Source organism: Anabrus simplex, chromosome 6 (assembly GCF_040414725.1).
Source record: "Anabrus simplex isolate iqAnaSimp1 chromosome 6, ASM4041472v1, whole genome shotgun sequence".
Classification (NCBI taxonomy): Eukaryota; Metazoa; Arthropoda; class Insecta; order Orthoptera; family Tettigoniidae; genus Anabrus; species Anabrus simplex.
In genome coordinates this window covers 248339185-248366307 of record NC_090270.1, presented here as the reverse complement: position 1 = coordinate 248366307, position 27123 = coordinate 248339185, and the positions used below count along the sequence as shown (strand labels likewise).

Sequence of the window (27123 nt, the reverse complement as noted above, 5' to 3'; positions counted from 1 at the left end):
TTGTTTATGTCCAATAATGGACCATTTATATTGGTATTATAAATTTATTCATTCGGGACAAATATTTCAGCTTCCCTATGGGAATCAACATCTATATCATCTGATAGCCAAGCAGGCATCAATTTTTGGTAAAGAGACAGTCTCTCATAGTGCATTGGCACTGCCGGTGGCTCCGAGTATCCTATGCAGTGGCCTCCACGGTTTGCACTAGCCAGCGTCTTGGTAGGTGTGCTAGGTACTAACTGATGAGTTCGACCTAGCACACGAGGGCGAAACGCTGGCAACCAGGAATGACTTAGCTGGAAAATTTATAATGTCCAATAAAGGACCATATTATTATTATAATGGTCAAGTTTGTCGAATATTTGTTTTACCTCGCACCGACACAGATAGGTCTTATGGCGATGATGGGATAGGAAAGGCCTAGGAATGGGAAGGAATGGTGCCTGGTGTGAAGATGGGAAACCAAGGAAAACCATCTTCATGCCTGCCAACAGTGGGGTTTGAACCCACTATCGCCCGGATGCAAGCCCACAGGTGCGCGCCCCTACCCACACTGCCAACTCGCCTGGTGGTAAAAGAAGTAGAGGGAGGTTAAAATGACATGGTTAGACTCAGTTTCTAATGTTTTAAAGATAAGAGGTATGGAACTAAAAGAGGCCACAGAGCTGGTTACAAATAGAGGATTGTGGAGGCATTTAATTAATTCACAGAGACTGCAGACTGAATGCTGAAAGTCATTAAGTCTATAATGAAGATATATGTACATTTAAAAAAAAATTATTTTGAATTTCTATCAGGGATGAGATATATATAATAATTGAGCCCTTCAAAACAAGCTGTTTGCAGTTTTTTTGTTGAAAATGTGGGTTTTGTGCATCATTGGGTGCAGGTTACTCTCTAGAATTGCTCCTTAAAATGGTCTGTTTCACACAGCTGGTTTCGACATCTAGTGATGCAACATTTTCTTACACATGACCAGTTTTGTGCGCATTGAAGAACTCTTGCCAACTTATCATCGCAAAGCTGCCAATGCGATTTTTGTAAGAAAATACAATGAGGTATTATATAGGTGTCCTGCTCAGTGTGATAATGGCAATGTGATAATCTTTGTTTCACAATATAAGAACCCTGCCCTCACACCACTACTTTAGTGACAGGTACTATCTCAGGATTCACCTGTGGGTAAGGGCAGTAGAATATCACTTACAGTATCCCCTGCCTGTCGTAAGAGGTGATTAAAAGGGGCCCCAGGGGCTCTCGACTTGAGTGCGTGAATTGGCGACCAGGTGGCCCTTAACTGAGTCCCGGCATTGCTTCCACTTACTTGTGCCAAACTCTTCACTTTTATCTATCCTATCTGACCTCTCTTGGTCGACTCTTTCTTTTTGATCCTGACAGTATTAGGTTGCGAATCCTAGGGAGTCTTCCATTTTCACGCCCTTTGTGGCCCTTGTCTTCCTTTGGTCAGTTACCTTCATTTTTCAAAGTGTTGGATCCCTTCCATTTTTTCCCTCTGATTAGTGTTAATAATAATAATAATAATAAAGTTATTGGCTTTATGTCCCACTGTTTTTACGGTTTTCGGAGACGCAGGTGGCAGAATTTAGTCCCGCAGGAGTTCTTTTACGTGACAGTAAATCTACCAACACAGGGCTGATGTACTTGAGCACCTTCAAATACCACCTGACTGAGCCAGGATCGAACCTGCCAAGTTGGGGTCAAAAGGCCAGCATCTCGACTATCTGAGCCATTCAGCCCGGCGCTGATTAGTGTTAATAGAGAATGGTTGCCCAGTTGTACATCGTATTAAAATAGTAATCACCACAAATGTAAGGGAGAAGTTTCCAACTGTTGCCACATTTACTATTTTGCTCTCTCTCTCTCTCTCTCTCTGTCTTATTCACACTCTAGGACATTACAGTTGTAACAGAGGCGGAAAGCTGGGAATTGACAATGTTGATTTTGGGGGTTTCGGCTTGTGGTTTTATGTCAGTCCCTTCCCTAATTGGTATCACACCCGTCATGTATGACTCCTCATCAGGCAGGGTTCTTTAGTCCTGAAACAATTTCGAACGACATGAAACGTGGAATGAATTTTTCCCTATTCTTCATAAATGCAACTACCTCTGTCAGGTTTGAACTCTCTATCTTGGAATTAGAGGGCTGACATTTTACCACTGTTTGAGGAGTCGTTAGTTCAGAGCCCATCACAAATAAACATACTGTGGACCGTGAAGCCTCAGTCGTCATTTGGGAGAATGTAGATTGGTGAACTTTTAGCTTTTTCAACAAGACATGCGTCTCAACTGACTGGCAGGGCCTTGGCTGTACTGGTACCAACCAAACACAAGCTCAACAATGTGATCAGAAGCTTACTAGGACTCAAACTGATAACGTTCACTTTAAAACCTGCACTACACTGGATAAATCTCATATGTTCATTATTATTATTATTATTATTATTATTATTATTATTATTATTATTATTCCTAACCTGATGACTTGTTGAACTGAAAGAGGCATGAGGATATACTGGCTAGGTTATATTCTTTTGTGAAATGTCACACTGCCCATTAAAATATATAAATATACTTCCAAACTTAACCACTTCAATATTCTTCATAACAGATAACAAAATGACAATGCAAGAAATAGACACTAAAAATTTGACTACATTGTTACATGTACATCTCCATAACACATAACACAAATTACAAAATCAGAAATACACTGTTTAGTCGAACGAAGGCAGGTGATGTAGGAAATATTAGATTAGGAAACGAAGTCTTAAAGGAAGTAGATGAATATTGTTACTTGGGTAGTAAAATAACCAACGATGGCAGAAGTAAGGAGGACATAAAATGCCGACTAGCACAAGCAAGGAAGAGCTTTCTTAAGAAAAGAAATTTGCTCACTTCAAACATTGATATCGGAATTAGAAAGATGTTTTTGAAGACTTTTGTGTGGAGCGTGGCATTGTATGGAAGTGAAACATGGACGATAACTAGCTCAGAAAGAAAGAGAATAGAAGCTTTTGAAATGTGGTGTTACAGAAGAATGCTGAAGGTGAGATGGATAGATCGAATCACGAATGAAGAGATACTGAATCGAATTGGTGAGAGGAGATCGATTTGGCTAAATTTGACGAGAAGAAAAGATAGAATGATAGGACACATCTTAAGACACCCAGGACTTGTTCAGTTGGTTTTTGAAGGAAGTGTAGGTGGCAAGAACGGTAGGGGTAGACCAAGGTATGAATATGACAAACAGATTAGAGCAGATGTAGGATGCAATAGTTACGTAGAAATGAAAAGGTTAGCACAGGATAGGGTGGCATGGACAGCTGCATCAAACCAGTCTATGGACTGATGACTCAAACAACAACAACATCTTCTTATTCACAATCTGCACGGAATTTACGTCTTAATAACAGACTTAATAAATTAGCTGGTACGACGACCTTATATTCAAACTTTCTCCGCCCTTTGCCGCATGCTAAACTTAACTGTACATATATACACAACACCTCCTTAGCTTGAATTTGTATGTAATCTGGCTAGTCTGAACAACGGGATCACGGACCTCAGCCGTATAACCCGCTACACCATCTCGAATTGATCTGTAGTGGTTGATTGATTGAAGTTGAAAGTTGAGGTTAAATCCACCACACCTCGCCAAACTCACCGATAACTTTGGTGACAAGCTCATGGTTTGCTACTGTATATTGAAACCATACTCACGTTATACTCAGCCAAGTACATTGGCTTAGCACTTCATAGCAGACTTCTACTGTATATAACATATGATGATCTCTAACACTGTAGTGTGTCCCAACCGGACGTCCATCGACGAGACAAATCTCCAAGAGACAGACACCAGCAGCATTCAGTAGGACTAACTAAGCCTAAACGTCACACACTTCCAATAGGACAACCAGCCTATCACAACATTTGCACTTCTCAAGACCTTCCAGCAAACCAGCCATAAAATAAACTTCTTCAAGTCACGTGTATTACTCTGTCCTAGCTAATCACAATCTTTCATATCTGTCACATGTGGCACGCCGTTTTCAAAATTTTGACACTCAACATTGGCGTACTGATGCCTTAAAAACTGTTGGGAGAGACACGTCATATTGGGCAAACCAACTTCTTACACAACTTTCTCTATATTCAGTCCTCTTGCTTAACCAAGATTTCCCACTTTTAGCTACAGAATGCCACCAATTTAATACAGAGTTCTTACAATGCCTAAGTAGTGTTTATGATACATTAATATATACATACAATATTCCTACAATGAAATAAATGATACTGACAATACAAAATTAATACATAACCTATACAATGGCGTAAATATTGCCGTAAATACAAAAATTGACTTGACGTGGGGTTGGAATTTTGTACGATTACATGGCAGAGTGTATTGTGAGCCTGGTACCAGATGTGACTCGTGCTATGTTTACCGGTGTCAAAGGTTATGCTGGGCTGAATCTCTCCTAATAGTGCTGGCATGTTACAGCACATCCACAACTGGTTAACTGTTCATAAATATACTGTTATTTTGGAGAACATGTTGCTTTCTTTCACCCCAGAATATTATCCCCTAGGATTCTTTTTCTGACAGGATAACCATTCAGTGCACCAAGCTGAAGTCTTTCAGTTCTTGTTTTTGAGGAGGTCATAGTTTTAGAATGGTCTTCCTAGTAAGTGGAACTGAACATCATAGAGAATTTATGGGCAATGTTAAAACAAAGGAGGCTCAACGTCTACACAGACGATCCACCTAGAAATGCAGACCAGATGTGGGATCAATGTTTCAGCCCAAGGGGATAGTGATCCCTAGACGAGGACTATTTCTGTAACTTGGTGTACTCCGTGCCACGATGAATCAAAAGAACTTGGCAGTCTGGGACATGGACGGCATGCATGTTTGTTGTTTTGTGCTTTTCCATGTTTTTTTTTGTGTAAGTAAAACAGGTTTACCTTCCAAATGTGGATGTTGTTTCTTATCTCTCTGCCATGGACAAGATAGGGCTTAAATCTAGCCCATGGGTTGTTGTTCACAAATACTTATTCACTCCTTTCAATACACTGCTGTTATTTTATAAGCCCCATAAGACTGGAACCATATCAACTCTAATGGTACTGAAGTTATTGAATTAGAAGTGAGGAAGGGTTTCAAATTTACATCAGTCTACGTGAAAGACACATGTTCTAGACGCCTGAGCTATGGACAAATACATGCATAACACCAGACAATAAATATGAAAACATTTGCATTTTGGCCCTAAAAGTTTAAACTCATTATTGCAGATACAGTCTAAAACAAATGTTCATTCAAGCCTTATATTTCAGACCAGTCTTATTAAACATTGTTTTCTGGTCACAATCTTTGACCATGAATTATTGGAGGTTATACTCGACAATGTGTGAGAGATTAACTTTGGCCATCATTTGAACGCTACAAAACTTTGGCCTACTTGAGTCTAAATTTGAAGATGCAAGTTGTAATATTCATGTCACCTCTACGCGCTTAAAGATGTGGATGCCAGTCTGCTTCCTGAAGAATTTCAATTTTGTCTTCATTAGTAAACATTTTCCTGACTTTTTTCCTTATTCATAACTAGGCTATCACAAGACAAATATGCACCACGCTGGTCAACTTCACATAACTATGTTCCTAATCAATAGGTAGGCTATCTATGTGGCAAATATTTGCTTCTCTTCGTTAAACTACCCAGCACAGATAAAAATTCTAATTTCTGAATGGAATGTGAAATACAAGCACAAACAGGGTCACTGGTTTATTCAATAATCTTGCTGCTAACTGGCAAGCAAATTTGAACTCTCTTGAGGCTAACGGCTGACTCACCGAAGTTCAGGAATTGAAGGCCTTTTCCCATTATCATGCAACTTTTTCCTACTTGCTGCCTGGGACGAGGCTGTTATGTATATTAAAAATCGCATTTCTTTCACAAGGGATGACAAAGAACATTTTCAAAGCTAGGAAAAATGTGGTTGTATTAAGTGGTAATAGCAAAAGTTTGTGATGCAATAAGTGAGTTATTTTTATATAGGTTTAATGCAGTGGGAATCCGGACTTTGAAGTTATGACATGCTAAGTGAGAAAATGTGTTAATATCGGGCAAGTTGGCCGTGCGTTCAGGGGCGCACAGCTGTGAGCTCGCATCCAGGAGATAGTGGGTTCCCCACTGTCGGCAGCCTTGAAGATGGTTTTCCGTGGTTTCCCTTTTTCACACCAGGCAAATGCTGGGGCTGTACCTTAATTAAGGCCACGGCCGCTTGCTTTCCATTCCTAGGCCTTTCCTGTCCCATTGTCGCCATAAGACCTAATTTTGTATAATAATAATAATAATAATAATAATAATAATAATAATAATAATAATAATAATAATAATTTAATGTGTGCAAGAGATAGTTACAATTTCAAATTATTTTAAGTATTAATATGTTAATAATATTTCTCAAGTAAGAATGTTATTAGAAGAGTTATGTATATATAAAACAGAGTCCTGTAAATATGTAAACGACATGATGAATGAATAAATACTACTACTACTACTACTACTACTACTACTACTACTACTGTGTCGGTGAGACGTAAAGCAGAATAGCAAAAAAGAAAAAAAAATGTGTTAATGAGGAAAGCATGAACATGGTTTCACTCTATGTACAGGCCTATTTTGATATTCACAAAGGAGAAAATCTATTGGCTGTGTGTTTCACATGTATTTCAGGGTATGTTTTCAGGTATTACCCTTCTGCTTAAGAAGATGTTGGTCGTTTTTGAGTGGTCTCTTAATAAACCTCTTAACAGAGTTAGACTGTGTATAGTTTTTATATATATATATATATATATATCCTTGTTACCAAACTGTTCCTTTGGGTAACATGTGCTAAATGAATAATCTGTACTATTACTTCATAATCTTGGTGATTTAGATACATACTTGTCACCTTAGAATGTTTAACTTTTGTAGCAGGAGCAGGTCTGCTCATGTCGTGGGAGCAGCGTGTCCAGCAGCTGGTTGTGGCTGGAGATGCCAAGATCATTCGAATCTGGGATGCTGAAAGTGAATTGAAATCTCAAGATCTACCCACGGGAACTGAATGCTGTGTCACTTGCTTGTCCACAGATCTCTCTGGTAATGTTCCTTCATGTCACATATCTGAGACAATATTTTTGTTGAATTTCCACATCACATAGAGAAGTCATAAAGGAGTCTCAATTGCCTTTTTTTTAATAAAATATTTGTCTTCATTTCAGTTTCTTTACAAACTTGTCATTTAAAAATAATTATTTTAAGGTACACTGACATAGCAAATGTCATGGGATAGTCACCTGATAGCGTGTGGGGCCTCCTCTGGCCCTGCAAACTGCAGTGAGGCGCCGTGGAAGTGAGTCGACAAGTCCCTGGTAGTCCTCTGGACGCAGCTGACACCAAATCATTTGCAGAGCGGCCGCCAATGCTGGTCTGTTCGTGGGTGCAGGATCCATGACACGGAGCCTGCGTTCCAGGACATCCCAGATATGCTCAATACGGTTCATGTCGGGGCTCCTGGGTGGCCATGGCAGTCGTTGGACCTCCGCTGCATGTTCCTGGAACCATTTCCAGGCGACGTGGAAGCGATGTGGCAGCGTGTTATCATCTTGAAACACCGCAGAACCGCCTCGGTGCTGGAAGGACAAAAATGGGTGGAGATGGTCTCCGAGCAGCTCAACATACCGCGTACCGTTCAAAGTCTCTTCCAGAACAACTAGGGGGCCCATTCCATACCAGGAAAATGCACCCCAGACCATAACAGAGACACCAGCGCCCTGGACCACACCTTCGAGGCAGGCGGGATCCATCGCTTCATGTGGTCTGCGCCATACACGGTGCCTCACATCGGCACGGTGCAGTTGAAATCGTGATTCGTCCGACCATATCACGTTACACCATTGTTTCAGTGTCCATCCCTGGTGACTGGCGACAAATGCGCATCGAGCCAGATGACGTTGGGTTAACAGTGGCACCCGTGTGCGGCACCGGCTCCCATATCCCATAGAACCCATGTTCCTACAGATTGTCCACTGGGAGACGTGTCTAGCACGGCCTTTGTTGAATTGAGCCGTGATTTGTTGCACGGTTGCCCGTTTGTCACTATTGACAATCTGTCTCAGATGTCGGCGGTCACGGTCATCGAGGGTGGCTGGACGGCCAGTCATTCGGCTGTTGTGGACGGTGACACCATTCACGATACACCCTTGACACGGTTGATCGTGTGAAGCTGAATTCCCGCACCACTTTCGAAATCGCATTTCCCATCCGTCGGGCACCGACCACCATACCCCGTTCAAACGGTGTCATCTCACGACGACGTTCCATGTTACACCTGTCACATGCACAGCCACTGCTCACAAGGTCTCCTATACAACTGCCGCTGGCATAGGGGGCGTATGGTGCGCAGACAACACACCTGCGCATCAGTGCTCCGCTATCCCATGACATTTGCTCAGTCAGTGTATTTTTTATTAAAAAGGATGTTTTCAGTCACTTTTCTCCATTTTTCATCGTAGATAGTGGTACATTAACTAGAAGTTTTGTGTGGTCATTAAAACTAAAAGGTTGTGTGGGTGGAAGATAGGAATATGTCTAATTGATGCAAAATCATGGCATAGTTTTCAGAACTCTAAACTCTGTATTTAATCAAAGTTGATGTAGTAGTGCACTAATGATTTTGAAGATCTTTCATGTTAAAAATGCCTAAGCATCCAGAACGTAATAAACTATTTATTGTTCTTAATCACAGATGCTTATTATTATTATTATTATTATTATTATTATTATTATTATTATTATTATTATTATTATTATTATTATTATAAGCAGCTTTCCTGTTTGCCTCATGAGACGGGATCAGTGATGTTCCAGTCGTATTGTGATATTTTACCATTATTTCTTCCAAGAACTAAAGCATTGCTTTTAATGAAACATCAAAATCAATTGGAAACTATCGTTTGCTTTAATTAAACATCACATCTGAAAAAGCTAGAGCTTGAATTTGTAAACGTGACATGTTTGAAAGAATTTCAAGAAAATGTTTTTGTTGATTAAAAATAGCAAAAATTCCTTTCAGTGTAGTCCTTGCACTCATTACCCTGCTAGCAATGAGTATAATTGATAATGGTACTGTTCTTTAACAGTTCTTATGAATACAGGTTCATCCTTGTTGGTGGCTGGCTGTAGTGATGGATCGGTCCGTCTCTTTGATCGTCGTCTTGCTCCTCACGAGGCTCGTGTCATGACATGGAGGGAGCACACTTCATGGGTGGTGGATGTGCATCTTCGCTCTGGTGCTGAGAAGGTTATCAGTGGATGGTATGTACTTGTTTAGTGATCTTTGCTGTATAGGAGTGGCCATCTCGGACATATTCTGAGTCATGGCCCTCCTTGTACTCAGACAGCTAGGATTATCCATGCCCTCTGGTGTGATTTATTCATGTCATCTCAACCCATCACATTTTCTCATTGGAGGACAACTGACAGCTCTCCCTGACCAAGATTTCACTTTATCACCTATTAACATTTCATCCAGTTGGCAATATATTCACAATTGACTCAGCGTTAAATGCTGAAATTTTCTGAAGGAAATGGTCTAAGGACTATCTGACTGCTCTGTGACATTGCACCAAATGGACAACCTGTCATCACAACTTCCAACCAGGCAATGGAATGGTGTATGGTTTTTAGTGCCGGGAGTGTCCAAGGACAAGTTCGACTCGCTAGATCCAGGTCTTTTGATTTGACGTTCGTAGGTGACCTGCGCGTCGTGATGAGGATGAAATGGTGATGAAGACGACACATACACCCAGCCCCCATGCCAGCGGATTTAACAAATTATGGTTAAAATTCCTGACCCTGCCGGGAATTGAACTCGGGGCCCCTGTGACAAAAGGCCAGCACACTAACCATTTAGCCATGGCGCCAGACACCCCTCCAGTGTTTACTTGCGGTACCCATCTGACAGTAGTACTCACCCTAACAAAGCATGGGACCTAATGGATCTCCGCTGTAGTCTGCAATTTCTGAGCACCATATCCCATAGCGAGCAGTCGGTAGACATCGTCCATTTTCTGAGGGATAGTGGTCTGTTTTATCATTTGTAACCGTAAAATTTTATCCTAGTAATTTTTTTAACTGTTCTTTTACTGTAATGAATTTTGTTTTTATAACTCTTTCAATCTCAAATATTGTTTTAGTCTTTTAAAGCTTCATTTTTTATCTACAAGATTTGTGTTTTAAATTTTATTTTAGCTTTTACTTTTATAATATGAGTTTCCTTTAAAATCAATGCCTTATTGAATTTGAATATGATTACATTTTAATTCATGCTTTATTCATTTTACAAAAAATTAAGCATTCTGAATTGATCCACTGATTATTCTAAATTTATGTATGTGTTCATCTTAGACAGTGGGTAAATTTTAAATCGTTTCATTTCATCTCACACCATCAGGGTCTGATGACCTAGGTGTTAGGTCTTTTAAAACGACAGTCGCGAACAGTTCTTCAATGTCAGCATATCAGAAAGCTCAGGGTATGACAGCAAGTGTTGCTGTGCATGTTGCAGCCAGCACATTTACTAGCCAACCATAACTTGTTCCAAGTGAGAACTTAGAGAACATCTCTGTGCATGAAATCATGATTGGTGCTTGGGAGTACAATCCCTCAATTTCTTGTACAAATGTGGGATTCTCTTGGACTTGACCGGACACAACTTCATAGGATTGCTATTGCTGCAATACGAAGCTCACTAACCATACTCCAAAATCATTTGTATGGCATTTGTCAAAATTTGTTAAAGTTTATCTTTACATCATATTGTATTTCCTTATTTACTGTATTTCAGAACCTTTTGAACTTTTCTGAGATATTTTATTAATTTTCACCCAAGACACTGTTTTGCAGTTGATATATTTTGTCCTTGTGGCAGCTTCTTTACGGAGGAAATTATTGTATTATTGTATTATTGTATAGCGGTAAAACTTTATTTTTTGTGTGTTTTATTTACCTTATTATTTATCCTAGATCTTAAATAGCAGATTGTGAGTTATCTTACAGACACAGTTTGAAGAAGAACAGTATGGCTTCAGGCCTAATAGATCCACAACAGACCTCATCTTCAGTATCCGTAGGTTAGTGGAGAAATATCGGGAGAAAGGGAAAGATCTGTTCATGGTGTTCATGGATATTGAGAAGACATATGACAGCCCTGCAAGAGAAAAGATATGGGAATGCCTGAGAAAGAGGAATGTGCCATAGGAACTGGTGAAGAATGTTCAGATGCTGTATGAGCACTGTACCAGCTATGCGCAATTTGGTGACAGATATTCATCCAGAGTCTAGCAAGGCAGTGCATGATCCCCATTATCATTCATTACCATCATGAATGACTTAATGAAGAAAATAAGAAAATCTCTTGTGAATTAAATGCAATGGCTTTCACTGACGACATCATGATCTGGGGAGAAACCAAGAGACAAGTACAGTTGAGACTCATTGAATGGAAGGTTAAGTTCCAGGAATTCAATTTCAAGAAAAACGAAGCCAAAACAATAGTGATGGCAGTAAACAGGGAGGGACGACCAGAAAACATCATGCTAGGAACCCATCCACTGGAAAATGTGGAAAACTTTACATACATAGGCAGAGTAATTTCTCAAGACGCACTAGCCACAAAGGACACCGAATAGAGTGCAGGAGAGCTCTCACTTTTACCAGCAAGTAAGAGCACTCCTCTGGGACCACAACTTACCAGCAAAATCAAAGCTGGTGATGTTCAGTCAATACTGCATAATAATCTATGGTATTGAAACATGCACCCTCACTAGGAAGGACTCATAAAGATTATAGAACTCTGAGATGAAGTTCCTGAGGTCCACATTTCAAAAAAAAAAAACTGGACAAGTTAAGGCATGGCATGGTTAGAAAGGAAGCTGGGATTGAGACATCATTGTTAGATTGAATCAGCATGTCTAGATTGAGCTGTTTCAGACATGTAATGAGGATGGAGCCAACAAGCACAGCTTATGTTAACTTGGAGAGGCATGGTAGCAGGAAAGCAGATGGTGAGAAGACTAAGAACCCACTGGGTAGACATCGTAAAGATGGACCTTGCAGATCAGGGAAAGACACTAGAGGATGTTATTAAAAACAGAACATATCTCAATGAGTTGAGAAAAATATAGTTTTAACAGCCTAATCAATACATGACACTATAATCTGAAAAGATTATTATTATGAAAAATAGTGGACAAGTTTCGGTTCTTGGAGCCATTGTCAGCGCATAAACACTACAAACTCTTAAAATAATATTATAATAAAATATTTAAGTGTTTGTAATGTTTTTTGTGCTGATGATGGCTCCAAGAGCCAAAACGTACACTACTGTATTTTTTCATAAATCTTTACAGATGATAGTGTCATATATTGATTAGGTGGTTAAAACTATATTTTTCTCAATTTACATATAGTCAATACGGACCAATACGATTACTTGTAATAATATCTCAATGAGACAGAGTGAAAGATGCTCCCCAACAGTACCTGGGTAAAGTGGAACTGTAAAATGACGAATGATGACAATGATTATTATTATTATTATTATTATTATTATTATTATTATCATTATTATTATTCATTCAAATGATAGTTCATAACCATGAACTTTTTTTCCACTGGGTAAACCACTCTGAAATAATTTTCTTGCTATGTCCTTGGTTCAAACTTTGTGTTAAATAATGTTGTCTTAAACAGAAATCTGGTTCTTAATACATTATCATTGAATTTAAGGAAGTTAGACCTTTTTCTTAACCACCTTTCTTGTTTGGTGTTAATTACTATCTCATAGGGTGTTTCGGTTTGTGTGTTGTAGTGTGGCTGGGGATGTCAGATTTTTCGATGTCCGCCGGAATTCTTCTGTGTCAACATGTCAGACAGCTCAGGGTATGACAGCAATGGCTATGCATGCTGCAGCCAGCACATTTGCTTGCGGCTCCGTCAACCAGGTGATCAGTATCTACAATATGGAGGGTTCATTGCTGAACACCATAAAGTACCATGAGGGCTTTATGGGTCCGCGTATTGGACCCGTTAGTTACTTGGCCTTCCATCCTTACCGTGTGTGTTTGTCTGCAGGCAGCGTGGACCCCAGCTCTGTAAGCGTGTACTCCGTAGACCCCAAGAGATGACCAGCGTCTTGAACACTTCTGTACTCAGTTTTATTTCGTAGCACATTAGCCAAGCTTAAGCATCGCCAGGCAGGATGATGTTTGTCTGTTATGTTCATAGCACATTGCGCATTCCATACATCTACAGCATCTTTGTGGCTGTGAAAACAAGAGTGTGTCGACAGTGCCTCATTTACCAATTACTTCAATTCAGGGGACTGTCCTGTGATCCATCTTGATTATATTTCACTGCATATGCAGGGTATCAAGATCTGTGATGTCAATAAGTTTGCAGTTCTTCAGTCCCAACATCCAATGCTCTCAGCTTGTTTTAAGTTTTGTACAGTTGTTTCCTCATCTACTAGCTAGGAGGAGATTATCAGGTAAAAATACAGTTGACAGCATACACAAAGAAGTTACTGAATTATTCAGATGTTCTGCTTAAGGACCATGGTATGCACTCTGCTATGTTATTACCTGGCTAGTTACTGGTGGTTGTACCTGCAAGCTCCTTTACAGGTATTCAGTATTGACAAGGGTAACTGGAAAACGGAGATATGGTAGATAAGTTCTTATCTAGTCATGCAGTTTCTAGCACCCCATGAGTGCTTGTGTCAAGTTATGCAAGGTCATATGATGAACATAAAAAGAAAAGCGCCGTAAATTTAGGGCTGTGGAATATGAACACAATAAAAAGAATGCCATGTTAATGGAATAAGTATGTACCTGAACGTCTCAGGATCCTGAGGATTTAGTCTCTGCCTTACCCAGGGTGCTCAGTAAAGGCCTACTACTTCCTTTCAAAATACTTTTATGAGATGGGATGTTGTAGAGTTGCTGAGTGTGGTCCTCTTCTTTTATTCTTTAAGTGTACTACCCATTCAGGAAAACCAGAGAATTAAAATTGTAATTTAAGAACTTGACCAGTATTGTTTCTTTTCCTTTTATACCACATGTATGTTAACAAATCTGACAGTGGTCAGTTGATGTTATAATTGTTATTTAAAGAGGATGGACAAGCTATGTAAATGTTAACACCTTTAGGTTTTTCGTATAATTGTTCATGCTCATACCTTACACTGCTCATAACTTAAAGTGGTATAAAAATATGTCTGGTTATATTTCAGATTCTATGCATTGCATTTAACTTTTAACAGTATATATAATATTTCAATGAGTATGTATTGAATCATCTCAGATAACGACTGTTCAAAATACCCTCTGTCCCTTTTATATATTTTGAATCGGGAAGAGTATAAGTTTGATTTACAGTGGACATATTACAACTCTGCCTTTGAGTAGTGTGGCTTTCTAAGAATTCAAAGGGTCGAGTGAATGTTATCACTCCTATTCCAATTAAGATGACATTTGCTGCAAATTTGGGGCTTAGCAGTACAAGATTGCCACATGGCTGACCTTCCAAGTGATGCTTTCCTCACACTGTGATATGAATTTGACAAACATTTTTGTAGAGGCCAGTAGAATGTCATTCTCTCTCACCCTCTTCCAAGAACCAGCGAAGTTGCACAGTGGCAGAGTTTTAACATGGTTACTGTACTATGTAAGATTTGTGAATGCTAAGTGTTAATGTGTTTCACAAGAGTCTTACTACATCACATTGTGTAGTGGTGTTTCTTGTAGCAAGTTGTATTGCATCTTAACAAGAGAGGGAATTGGCTAAGCTTACGTCTTGTTATTCTCGAGATGCCTAGTTGGCCAAATAGAGTGCTTTATCATTCATTTCAGCTGCCCACAATAACTGTGAACTCTTTATCAGAATTTCATAATTTATCATACCAGTGTCTATAGACAGGTCCAGATCATGTTAAAACTGAGAGAAAATCAAGTTGCCTTTAGATATTGCTAAAGAATAATTATAGTGACTTTATTTAGTGTTGCTTGTAACATGTATCAGTATTCAACAGAGACTTGTTAGATGTAAAGTCAATCTTGAGATTCATCACAACACTCAAAACATGGGGAATTATAAATCTGACAGTGTGGCAGTGTGCTGCATTCATAGTAAGTTTTGTCGATTGATAAAAAATATTAGACGTGGTTGTACAAACTTCCAGAAAAGTTACATTGTCATTACCCACCAGCATTGCAAATTATGCAGATTAGAATGAAAATAAATGCCTATCTTTAACATTTATGTAATCAATTATAAACTGTAATAAATTATATCAGGAAATGTATGATTAGATGTAACTGCATTCTTTAAGTGATGATAAATCTTTGTAAGAATACACTGATAAGCAATTGAATTAGATACACCTAGCTAGTAGTGTGTAGCACCCATTTTTGTCCTGATGACTGCTGCGATGCATATAGCACGGTCTCCATAAGATACTGGCAGCATTGGGGAGTCATACTAATCCATAATTGCTGCCTGCCTCCCATAAAGCATGGAGATTGGTCAGAGCAGGGTAGAGGGTACCCACATTCCTCACAACAGTATCTCAGTTAAGATTCAGAATGTATAACCTTGGAGACCAGGAAAGCATCCTCATGTCCGTAGAGTATTCATAGATTTAATCGACTACAGTTTGGAAGTGATGAGTTAGTACATTGTGTTGCTGTATGTTCATGTCTCCTGCAAGATGCTGGGGGTGAACAAATGGGTAGTATGATCTGACAGCAGGTTCCTGTATTGATATTGTTTGCAGTGACAGATCTTGCGAGATGTACCAGAGGTCTCATTTTATCCCAGGTGAACATTCCCCACATGAGAATACCACTACCACTGATCTGAAATGTACTCTGCGGGCAAGAGGGATTCATTGCTTCATGAGCTTGCCCATGCAGTTGTACCCTGCCCTTAGCAAGAACCAACTGGTACCTCGATTCATCTGTCCAGGAGACCCCTTTCCATGCTATGAGAGTACAGTGACTGTTCATTTGGCCACGTCAACTCTTTGTGCCTTGTGCATTCATGAGCTTAGGTTTCCAAGTGGGACGATAGATTCTGTACCCCTTTGTACGGAGATGGTTCTGAATGGTGGTGCCTGCTTTGTTATCCAGCATTGAATCTGTGAGTGGTCTGCTGCTCTGTGGCCCATCTGTTTGTCTTGCTGATGGTGACCCATGTCATCAATGCACTGTACACCATGGCAGTTGACTGTAGCGGCAATGGTTCTGCAAGAATCCTCATATGCACAGTATGCTTTCTACACTGTGGCCTGTGGGAAAAGTATGCCTGATTGTGGAGATCAATCTGGTTGCAATTAAATGCATTGGGATCTTGTGTCTTGCCCTTCCTGTGCTAAGCTGTTATTCACATTCCAGTACAAGATCTGAAGACAATGCAGCCACATGCCACACCATACTATTACATTTGCAGAGCCAACCACAGCACCATTTTGCCAAAAAAAAGCAGCTATATCTAATTCAGTTGCTTATCTTTGCATTTCCTAATTTCCTTTTCCAACGTGAATATTTTCACAAATAATTACATGATTTTAAAATTAAGAATATTTCATAGAAAATGTGTTTCTGTGATTGAGATACACTTGGTTAATACTTAATAACAACTCAAAATATCATTTTTTTTAGGTTTTCAAACAAAATATTCAAAGTTACTTGCATGAAATACAATGCAGTATGGTAATTTCTTCATAAATTGTACATATTTCTGTGCTATTTGAGCTTATGTCCCTTTGTAAGGAAACTTTCTGTAAAGAACATTAAAAAATTCTTGAATGGTGCTAACATTACTAAGAATCACCTTTGTTCTGTCATCTGCTCGTTAGGTTTCCATCGGCTCTAACATTCAATTTTTCTGCCTCCTGTTTTTCAACCATTTTTCAACCAGGATCTTTCATTTGTAGAATGAAATTTAAGCATGAATTTTGATCATGTTCATGCTTTTTCTATGGTTTTTTGTTCTAGTTCTGGCAATGTGAAATGTAATTGTTTTCAATCTTAACTACCATACCTATTTCAGATCTTGTTAAGGCCTTACAGGTATGTATTCAAGTATGGATCTATCATTAATAAACCCTCTTGCTTTTGAATTTCTAATTGTATCAACTAAATACAGTGGAACCTTGATTCTCCATTTTTGGCGGGACCACAGAAAAAAACATACAACACGGAAAAACTGAAAATCTGTGAACGAATAAACCATCAACAATTTGGCTTAACATCACAAAAATGAAATATGTATATTTATAATCTTACAAACACCCCTAAACCAAACCAAACCAAACCAAACTATAGCCCCAATGGGCCTTCCGCCTGCCAAGCGACCGCCCTCGGTCCAAAGGCCTGTAGATTACGAGGTGACGCATGGTCAGTGTGACGAATCCTCTCAGCCGTTATTCCTGGTTCTCTAGACCGGGGTCACCATTTCACTATTAAATAGCTCCTCAATTAAAGGTAATTCGTAGTATGAGTGAACCTGGAACCAGCCCTCGTATCCTGGCTGGGAATCGAACCCGGGTCCTCCGGGTGAGAGGCAGGCAGGCAAGTTAGACCGCGGGGCTGACTTCAAACATTAATTACCAGTACGTGACTTAAAAATCTCGAAACTTTACATTGTTTTACCAGGAAAACTTCCGTCAGTTTCCTCTGAAAACTTCTTTCAGTTTAGCAACTTTCATCAGCCAAACGCTTCAGAAAATCTAATACCTGTATCGCCAAGCCAAACAACAGTCGACCACAAGTAGTTTTTAGTTCTCTAATGTAATAAAATAAAGTACATTAGATACCGAAGCGCCCAACATTACAGCGAAATCCCTTTTTTTAAATCTTCCATTGTAATTTGGTCGCCGGTATACTGTTCGTAGTCAGTTTATGTACCGCGTAAATTAGGCCTACATCGACTTTTAAAGGTTATGTTGAACTCGAGAATAGGTTTTGAATGTAAGTATCAATCCTCAAGTTCTCGAATGCATTATATTCATTTCTGTCCATCACTAATCGCAATCAGATTGGAATGAGAAAAAAATATCATTAACACTTCCGAAATTACGATTATTCGCGACCTTGAGCTCAGCTGGAAAGTGCGCTCGCTGTACAAGTCGGTACAAGTGCGAAATTATACAAAGTAACATGCGCAAATAAAACGGCTGCATTTTTTATAACATTTTAACACAAAAACGTGAAATTCCCAGTCTTATATTAGGACGGCAACAGTAATAGGCAATCCCAAAACCTCCCATGGCTTTATGTATGTAAGGTGCAACATCTGTTCTGATCCCGATAACATATAATCGTATACGATAATACTAAATTTGTGTTACCGTACTTAAGAAGGAGCAGTTTCGATTCCTGTCAGAAAGCCCAGTGACTATTCACTGCCCTGAGGGAAATGCCGAAAACCTGTTCGGTGATACACTTGAAAAATTAAAAAAATGAACATCTAACCCTCGACGTAATGCAGACGTTTTGAAAGTATGAACATTTGATGTAACTTGTTCCACCTTCATGTAGAGCTGTCGAAATGCGCTCTGTCTCCTTCCAATTGTTGTGGACGCACTCTGCTTTAGGATTTCCGAGAATTCTCTAAGCAATACCACCTGAATGCGATGCTAAGATGGTCCCTTATATAAGTTCACCGCCGATCGCTTTTCCAGTATAGTACATTATCAAATTAGCGCAATGACTAGCCGTTAACACCACGATGCATAAGTATGCTGTAGTCGTCCTTTCATGAGAAACAGTTTTTTGAAAAACGCATGATCGAGGATTTAGCGTTGATGGGACTGAAATTTCTGGACGGTTGATCCGGGAAATCGTTTTTCCAAGGAACGGATAATGCAGGATTTTTACAACGTGGTTTAATTAGGATGCTCGCAGGACCATGTAATTTGAATGAATAATACAGGAAAACGTAGTTTCCGGGAACGTATAATCAAGGTTCTACTGTATGCTTCTTCCAAATAAGGATGCTTACTATGATTGGATAGATGAATTTACCCCATCAGTCTTTATGCCCAAGAAACACTGGCTTGATTGCCTTCAGGAATGCATGCTATGTTCATCTTGTTCCAAGTGATGCACTCAATAGAACCAAATGGAGATGAGTTTGCAAAACAGTGGACCCTGCTCGAAATGCTAAGTAGATTATGAGTCTTTATTTCCATATCAGACTATTTTACAATATAAATACTATAAAATCATCTAAATATGCGAGAAGACCTCAATTTTTCATAAAATTTTAATAATTCATCTTTCTGTTTCAGTTTCATGAACCTATGTCATTTTATCTCCAAGAATAATGTTAAATATACATATAATGAATAAAATAATTTAACATCAGTTAATATTTTGCCTCTCTTCAGTTATGGTTCTAAATTTGTTTTCTATGAATTGTAATGGATATTATCATATGTCAAAACTCAAACAATTTGTTGCTCTTGGCTCAACAGGATTGGGTAACAATACAAGAGTTTGGAAAGAAATACGAGGCGTGTTTTTTAAGTAAGGTCCATTTGAAAATAAGTACACAACGAAAGCTTATTTCAAAAAAGTAAATTTAGTTTCAGAAAGTACATAGTTCACTCTATTTTTTTGACATAGTTGCCATGTTTGTTCAAACACTTATCATACCTCGTAACCAATTTTAAAATACTCTCTTCATAGAAACTTGCCGCTTGCTCCGATAACCAAGAGTTCACTGCCGTTTTCACGTCGTCATCATCATTGTAATGGTTGCCACTGAGGTGATGTTTGAGGTGGAGGAACAGATGGTAATCGCTCGGCGCAAGATCAGGACTGTAGGGTGGGTGGTCTAAAACTTCCCGGCCAAAACTGTTCAATAAATCGCGGGTCTGACCTGCAGTGTGAGGTCTTGCATTGTCATGGAGAAGGACAATTCCCTTTGTCAGCATGCCGCATCTTTTGTTTTGAATCGCTGTGCGTAGCTTTCTCAGGGTTTGGCAGTATGCTTCTGCATTGATAGTGGTTCCTCGTTGCATGAAGTCGACCAACAAAACACCACGGCTATCCCAGAACACCAACGCCATGATTTTGCGCTGTGACAGAGTCCGTTTGGCCTTCACCTTTACAGGCGAGTGTGTGTGTCTCCATTCCATGCTCTGTTGCTTCGATTCGGGCGTGATATGCGAAACCCATGTTTCGTATCCAATTACGATCTGACTCAAGAAGCCGTCATCTTCTTCGTCATAACGAGTCAAGAACTTCATCGCACACTCAAATCTTTGGGTTTTGTGGTCCTCTGTTAGGAGTTTCAGGACCCAACGGGAGCACAGTTTCCTAAACTTTAGGTGTTCAGAAACAATGTTGTAAAGCACTGATCTCGACATGTCAGGAAATTCGTTTGAGAGAGCTGTTATTGTGAAGTGCCTGTTCTCACGAATCTTCGCTTCAGCTGAAGCCACCAAATCGTCTGTAATCAAAAAAGGGCGACCGGAGCGGTCCTCATCATGGACGTTGGCACGGCCATCTTTGAATTTTCGTACCCACTTATGCACTTTCCTTTCACTCATAACAGTATCACCGTACACTTCGCAAATCTGTCGATGAATTTCTGCAGCAGACAGGTTCCTTGCTGACAAAAACTGTATCACTGACCGAACCTCACATGCGGTGGGCGAGTTGATAGTCTTAAACATTTTGAAAGCACAGAACAGAACCGTAGAGGTTAGCTACGGAGCTGAAACTGAGCACAGTTGTTCCCGAGGCATGCCGGTACACGATGCACGCACTCGTTGCGATATGCGCACAAACTACTAGTGTCTACAACAAAACGGACCTTGCTTAAAAATCACGCTTCGTAACTTCCTTCCTCCAAGCAATGACTCATAGCAATAGCACCAAGGGTAACTTACAGTAATAGTACCTTGGTATGAATATATTTATTGTTCTAAATAATTTCAAGTATTATTGAAGAAACGCTTTTCTTTTCATAACCCGCCCCCCTTTCTCTCTCTCTCTCTCTCTCTCTCTCTCTCTCTGACAAATTAATAACAGTATAAATCCTCATATCTCTGTGTGTCAATTATATTCCGTATATATGCAAATACTCCGCTACAACAAATAATCTATGCACTGTAATTTTAGGAGAGAAAATAACATTTATAAAATGAAAAGGAAATTTTGTTTTATTTACAAGAAATTAATCCTACATATTGTTGTACTTCACATACTTTTGCAGAAATATCCAGGACTCTTCTTACAATAGCAAAAAAATGCGAATTACAATTTATATCAATTTGTTAATATGTGCAGTAAAATATTAAAGCCAATAATTGCATGCTCTATTACCTTCATACATAATCACTTTTATCGTCATCACTGATGGAAGAATAATATTTGTCGTTGCCATCTTCCCATAGTGTGTCATCCTCAGTTCTGTCTAGTGAATTCATGATACCACATTTATTGCAGGATTTTTCCACCATTGAAACAGAATGGTGTTCTATGCATATTTATCTGCTCACAAATCTGAGTTACATCCAGCCGTTTGACTTTTCTACTCTGAGTGAACTCCGTGTTTTTCATCAGCCATCCATTGCATATATTACTGTTTCAGTACTGCTTTGAATGGTTATAAGAAATAAATTGACCTTTTCAATACAGTATATCAATTAAATGGTTGGTTTATACACTCATGTAGTGGTTGGAAGATGGATGTTTGGCTTGCAGGGATTATCACCAAATTAGTTTTCCTTTATTGCAACTTCTGTCGCACTTCTTGAATTGTGTGTCCACAGAAGCTGTCCAGGACCAACCTGTTAACGTGAATTTAGCCTTGGCGATGTTGCCAAACGTGCATCACCCCATCAACCACAAGGTCTCTGTTCATCTTTTCCGATTTGCTCACACCAGTATGCCTTTCATTGATACTTTTGGAATGGTTTATCTTTTAAATATCATGTAAGGTGATACCTTTCGTTCATTGCCAGTTGTAGATAACATGACCATACACCTTTGTTTATCATTGCTGTCAGTTCATATCATTATGCGAGTCTCCAAAATATCTAGGAGTGACACTTGATAGATCTCTTACTTTCAAGAAGCACTGCATGAACTGCAAATCGAAAGTCTCCACCAGGAACAATCTTGCACGGAAACTGGCCGGATCACAGTGGGGTAGCCAACCTGAAACCATCCGAACTTCTGCAATGGCACTATGCTATTCTGCAGCAGAGTATGCATGTCCTGTCTGGTATAATTCAACATATGCCAAACAGGTAGATATAGCTCTCAATGAAACTTGCAGAATTATAACAGGTTGTTTGAAATCTACTCCAGTTGAATGGCTCTACCACCTTGCAGGAATAGCACCTCCTTCTGTTCGAAGAGAAATAGCTGCGAACAAGGAAAGAAAGACAGTGGAACAGGAAAGGACCCATCCTCTATATGGGCATGAACCGCATCTGCAACGTTTAAAGTCAAGGAAGTTTTTTCTCAGAACTTCAAAGGAACTTAGAACCACTACTGAAAAAGCCAGGTTGCAATTATGGAGGGCTACATCCTACCTTCCTCCTGGCTGGATAAGATTTTTGGAAACTCTACCTCCTGGCTATGATGAAGAATGGATGACCTGGAAGTCCCTGAATAGACTGAGATCTGGAGTTGGCAGATCCAAGGTTAATTGGGCAAGATGGGGCTACATAGATCAAGAAAAAATCCAATGTGACTGCGGAGAAGACCAGACCGTCCAACATATGCTCCAGTGTCGACTATGTCCAGCCTCCTGCACAGAAGATGAACTATATCAAACATCAAAAAATGCATTGGAAGTGGCCAAGTTTTGGGCAAATGTAATATAGTAATTATAACTGTGTACAACATGTATGTTTCTGATACGAGAATAATAATAATAATAATAATATCATTATGCTGGATTCCCCCTTTCTGTTGACAATGTTGTCGAGCAGCATTTCAAATAGATCATTGTTTGATGCACGTTACCAATTTGTGATTAGTATATACTCTGCCCTTTTATGCCACGACTAGCTACACAAGAAACACGAGACACTCTCAGGGGTGCTCAGTAAGGGATTTGACATGTTCCAAAAATGGTGTGGATCAAAGGAAATGGGCAGATATCGGCAAATAACGAATCTTGAAGTACAAATCAATGGTAGATGATTTATTACAAAAATTATGTTATCCTGAGAACTATGATTATGAAATATGATCACTAAAATTTTAAATTTTATGCTCAGTCTTGATGTACATCCAGAAATAAAACAAATGGGATGGTACATGTTAATAAATTCCTACTAATTCTGACAAATTTTACATTAAACATCAATTTTGAATTTTATGACTGTTAATTTTTATTTGTTACGAGAATGATGCTCATGCGCATATCAAATTATGCTGGAAAATGTGTAACAAGATTTTAAAATGTTTGTTACATGACTGGTCAAAACATAAAGAAACGAAAATACAAATTTTTAAAATTTAAGTTCCACTTAATCATGCTTGATTATATGTGCCTCAAATTTAACTCAACATTTCAATTATTATCTGTTCAACGTAACTTCAGAATACACGTAACTTCACGTGACAAAACTAGGAAAGTAAAATTAAAATAAATCTTTAACCATGTGTAATGACCTTAACACAACGCCAAAACTTAGGGCAACGTTGGTGACACAATAAATTACAATAAAATAAAAATCACTCAACCTGTGGAGAAAAAAAAAGTAATAAATCTCCCGTTACCATCATCTACCAAGGAAAGAAATGCAACCAACTACCAGTAGAAAATACTACATTACAAAATAATATACAACACATGTCCATACATGTTTCAACCAATTTAATGGAGATGAAATAAGCCCATAAATGATGACTTGAAACAACAGTAACTAATCCGATTGAAATAGTCTGGGTAATGGTGACTGATAACGCTGTCAATACCTACATCGAACGCAAGTCATTATGGAAATCTATTGAATATTGAGGAATTGGTCATTATCATACAGCTACACTCTGATCTTGTGATGGTGCTCATCAGGTGGGACAAAAGGCTCTAATAATCTTATACACTCAATTTTATTTCATAAGAAGACGTGTGGTTTACCTCGTGGTTCAATAATACTTTGTGAAGATGCTACCGTCTATGGTTCTCTCAGGGAAAACAATCGCAGATATACGAAATGACAATAAATTATCTCTAAATATTCATTTATCATTATACACAACATCGCAGAAAATAGAATACATGTGCTTAGGATCATAGTGATGCAAAGATTCGTCCCCAAATAGCACACAAAAATATCATAATCCGATACAACATCTCTCCACATGGCACAATGTGAGAGGGAAATATCAATACAATTCACAACATCCGTCCAAAATATAATGGGTAAAATCACATAAATGACTTGAATCACACACAAGTGTAATAATCAAACAATGTCCTCCCTTAAAACATAGAAATCGGATTCAAAAGAAATCTGTCCATATCACTACCATAACATTCGCACGTCAGATGAGCTTAATCCCTTATGAAAATGTAGCAAACACTTTTGGAAAAAAAATGGGAGAAATAAACTCCGAAGAATAAAAATATTACACGTACACATTCCTCAGTATCATAGCAATCAAATGGAAAAGTAATATTTACTAAAGTTTAGCCAATGGCTGATATTTAAATTGGATACTCGTCTGATGACATGACTTATTCAAACCCGCACAGTTTATGATTTTGACATTCAGTCATCACGCACATTACAATCATATAATTGAAAAAAATACAGACTCAATGTCATATAACGAAAGAAAATGACATGGTAAAATTGCTTAAATCTAACCAAACTACTGTTCAACCAATAATCCCTTCAAGAAGAAAGTTAACTACTTATTACAGCTACATAGAACACATAATATCCAGTAAAAATGAATTGTCGACTTAACTTTGATGTCTTGATAACCTTGGTTTCCTTCTAGGCTGGATTCCTGGCATTAGGACGTTGTCGGCATCGGTCCTCCTCCTTAGTACTGCATGATGAGATGGGTGATGTCTTCGGGGTAAATAAATTTTCTAACAATGGTCTTCATCGCCTCATCTGGTTATGAACTGGTACCTCTTGATGTTCACTGAAACGTACACGAAAATATTAGTATTAATTCTCAACTCGTAGCTTCACAATTGACACATAATGATACGTACTTTATTCAGGAACACTATTGACGTCTGCTGTGTGAATCTAGATGGTCTTTTGTACGATTGAGAAGCGAGACTGCTCTCCTCGTGGCGACGAGTAACAGCTGTCCCGGTCTACCCGATCTCCCTCTCCGCTACTGAATGATGGTGGGTCAGCTGAATCCAATAGCAAGTGAGCAAATGAATTAGCGTATAGCAAGTGAGAGAGTCCTTCACTGTGTGCACCAAATATATTCTTAGCTCTGTCATCCAGCATAACTTATGGTTCAATTGATGTCCTAAATTCCTCACTGTTGTGAATAACATGACACATGGTTTCTTATTAATTAATTAATTCCATAAGGAATTTTATTTCATAATGTCATTATTTACATTTCCTAAAATATGTCATTAAATCTTTCATACACACTCGTTGGAGAATGTTTGTTAAGGCGCCAAATCTGAAGTTTTGATATTACGGGAAGTTTTAAATGTAATGTTTCTTGTGGATGGAGAGTCCAGCAGTATTAACAAATTTATCCGTCTCTTCTCGTGGTGATAGCGTTGGTCTACACCCTTCAACAGGTTATATAAAAAGGAAAAGAAAGTTACCCCTTTGATTTCACCGGTCAACACTCAGCGTGGAACACGTGGCGTATAGTCCCATCACATAAAATTCACTGCCAATCACAATAGACCTAAAATATCACAATACTGTATATGAAAGTTTTTGGTGCAAATTTATTCTGTAGTGATAGAAATTCATGACTATTTTGTTGTTATCACCTGAAAGCCATTGAGCAATGCTAGTTCTTCTATGGAAGTCTAATCCATTTGGATTTAAAAATCTCGTTAGCCAGCCATAGCTAGCTTTGAAGCCCGTGATGCCTAATTCCGTGACTATAGCTAAAGCTTTTAGCTGGCACATTTTACTTGTAACCATGTTATCTGTACTCTCTCTTATCATATACATAATCACACAGGTTTTTCTGTGTTTTGATGCTTCACTTTTTGGCCACAAAATGTCCTGCGATTATTATGTTTTTTCAAGTCACTTTCTTGTTTTTGCCAGTTGCAAATGCAACTTTCTCTTCCTGTTGTGCAGTTTTCAATGTTATCTTCAATAACCAGAAGCTGTGAACGAGCAACACCGAGAACTTGTGGTCGTACTTAACGTATTTTTCATACTTAACTTCTTATGTGCTATAGACGTCACACAGACAGAGGCCGGACAATACCTGGAGCTCTCAAATGCAATTTTATTTGACGTAAATAAATATCACACAAAGACACATTCACTTCCCTGTGTAAACTACTTTATTGTCACTGTAAGTCTCAACACACAGTTATACACAATAGCAAGTGACACTACAACACTTAATAGCGGAGTACCCTGAAGTCAATTCTGACAAGTACAGATATCAACAACACTGATTCACCCACTATAACATACACTCTCTTGAACTGACTGACCCACTGACTGACAGCTAGAATTATCGATTTCTGGAAGGGTTCTTACAACACTCTAAATGGAACGCACTCGAAACATCGATCAACCAGCTAGTCGAATGGCAGTGGCGTATGCTAGGATCAAGACGTGGGCTACCACTAGACTTAGGTTACCCCTTTTTGATGGTTGGTTTAGTGAATGTCAAGCCTGTTAAGAGTTTTGAGCTGCAGCCAATAGCCAACGGAGAAGCCTGTTGTGTTGTCAAGGCTGTTTCACAAGCTACTGCCCTGGCCTCTGTTACTGCCAATGCTCAACCCCTGATCAGTGGAGATGGTAGCTTAAGGTTTAGCAAATTAAAGTC

At 38.9% G+C, this 27123-nt stretch overlaps 1 protein-coding gene across 2 annotated transcripts in view; it reads left to right on the top strand.

Moving 5' to 3' along the window:
* The window catches only part of raptor (regulatory associated protein of MTOR complex 1), a 312753-nt gene extending 298591 nt beyond the window's left edge, over positions 1 to 14162 (top strand). For both annotated transcript variants that reach the window (XM_067150353.2, XM_067150352.2), the window contains 3 exons: positions 7007 to 7171; positions 9229 to 9388; positions 12945 to 14162. In XM_067150353.2, the coding sequence (XP_067006454.1) occupies positions 7007 to 7171; positions 9229 to 9388; positions 12945 to 13260 (641 nt within the window). In that variant the 3' untranslated portion in view covers positions 13261 to 14162. The remainder of the gene's footprint in view (positions 1 to 7006; positions 7172 to 9228; positions 9389 to 12944) is intronic.
* The last annotated feature ends 12961 nt before the right edge of the window (positions 14163 to 27123 follow it).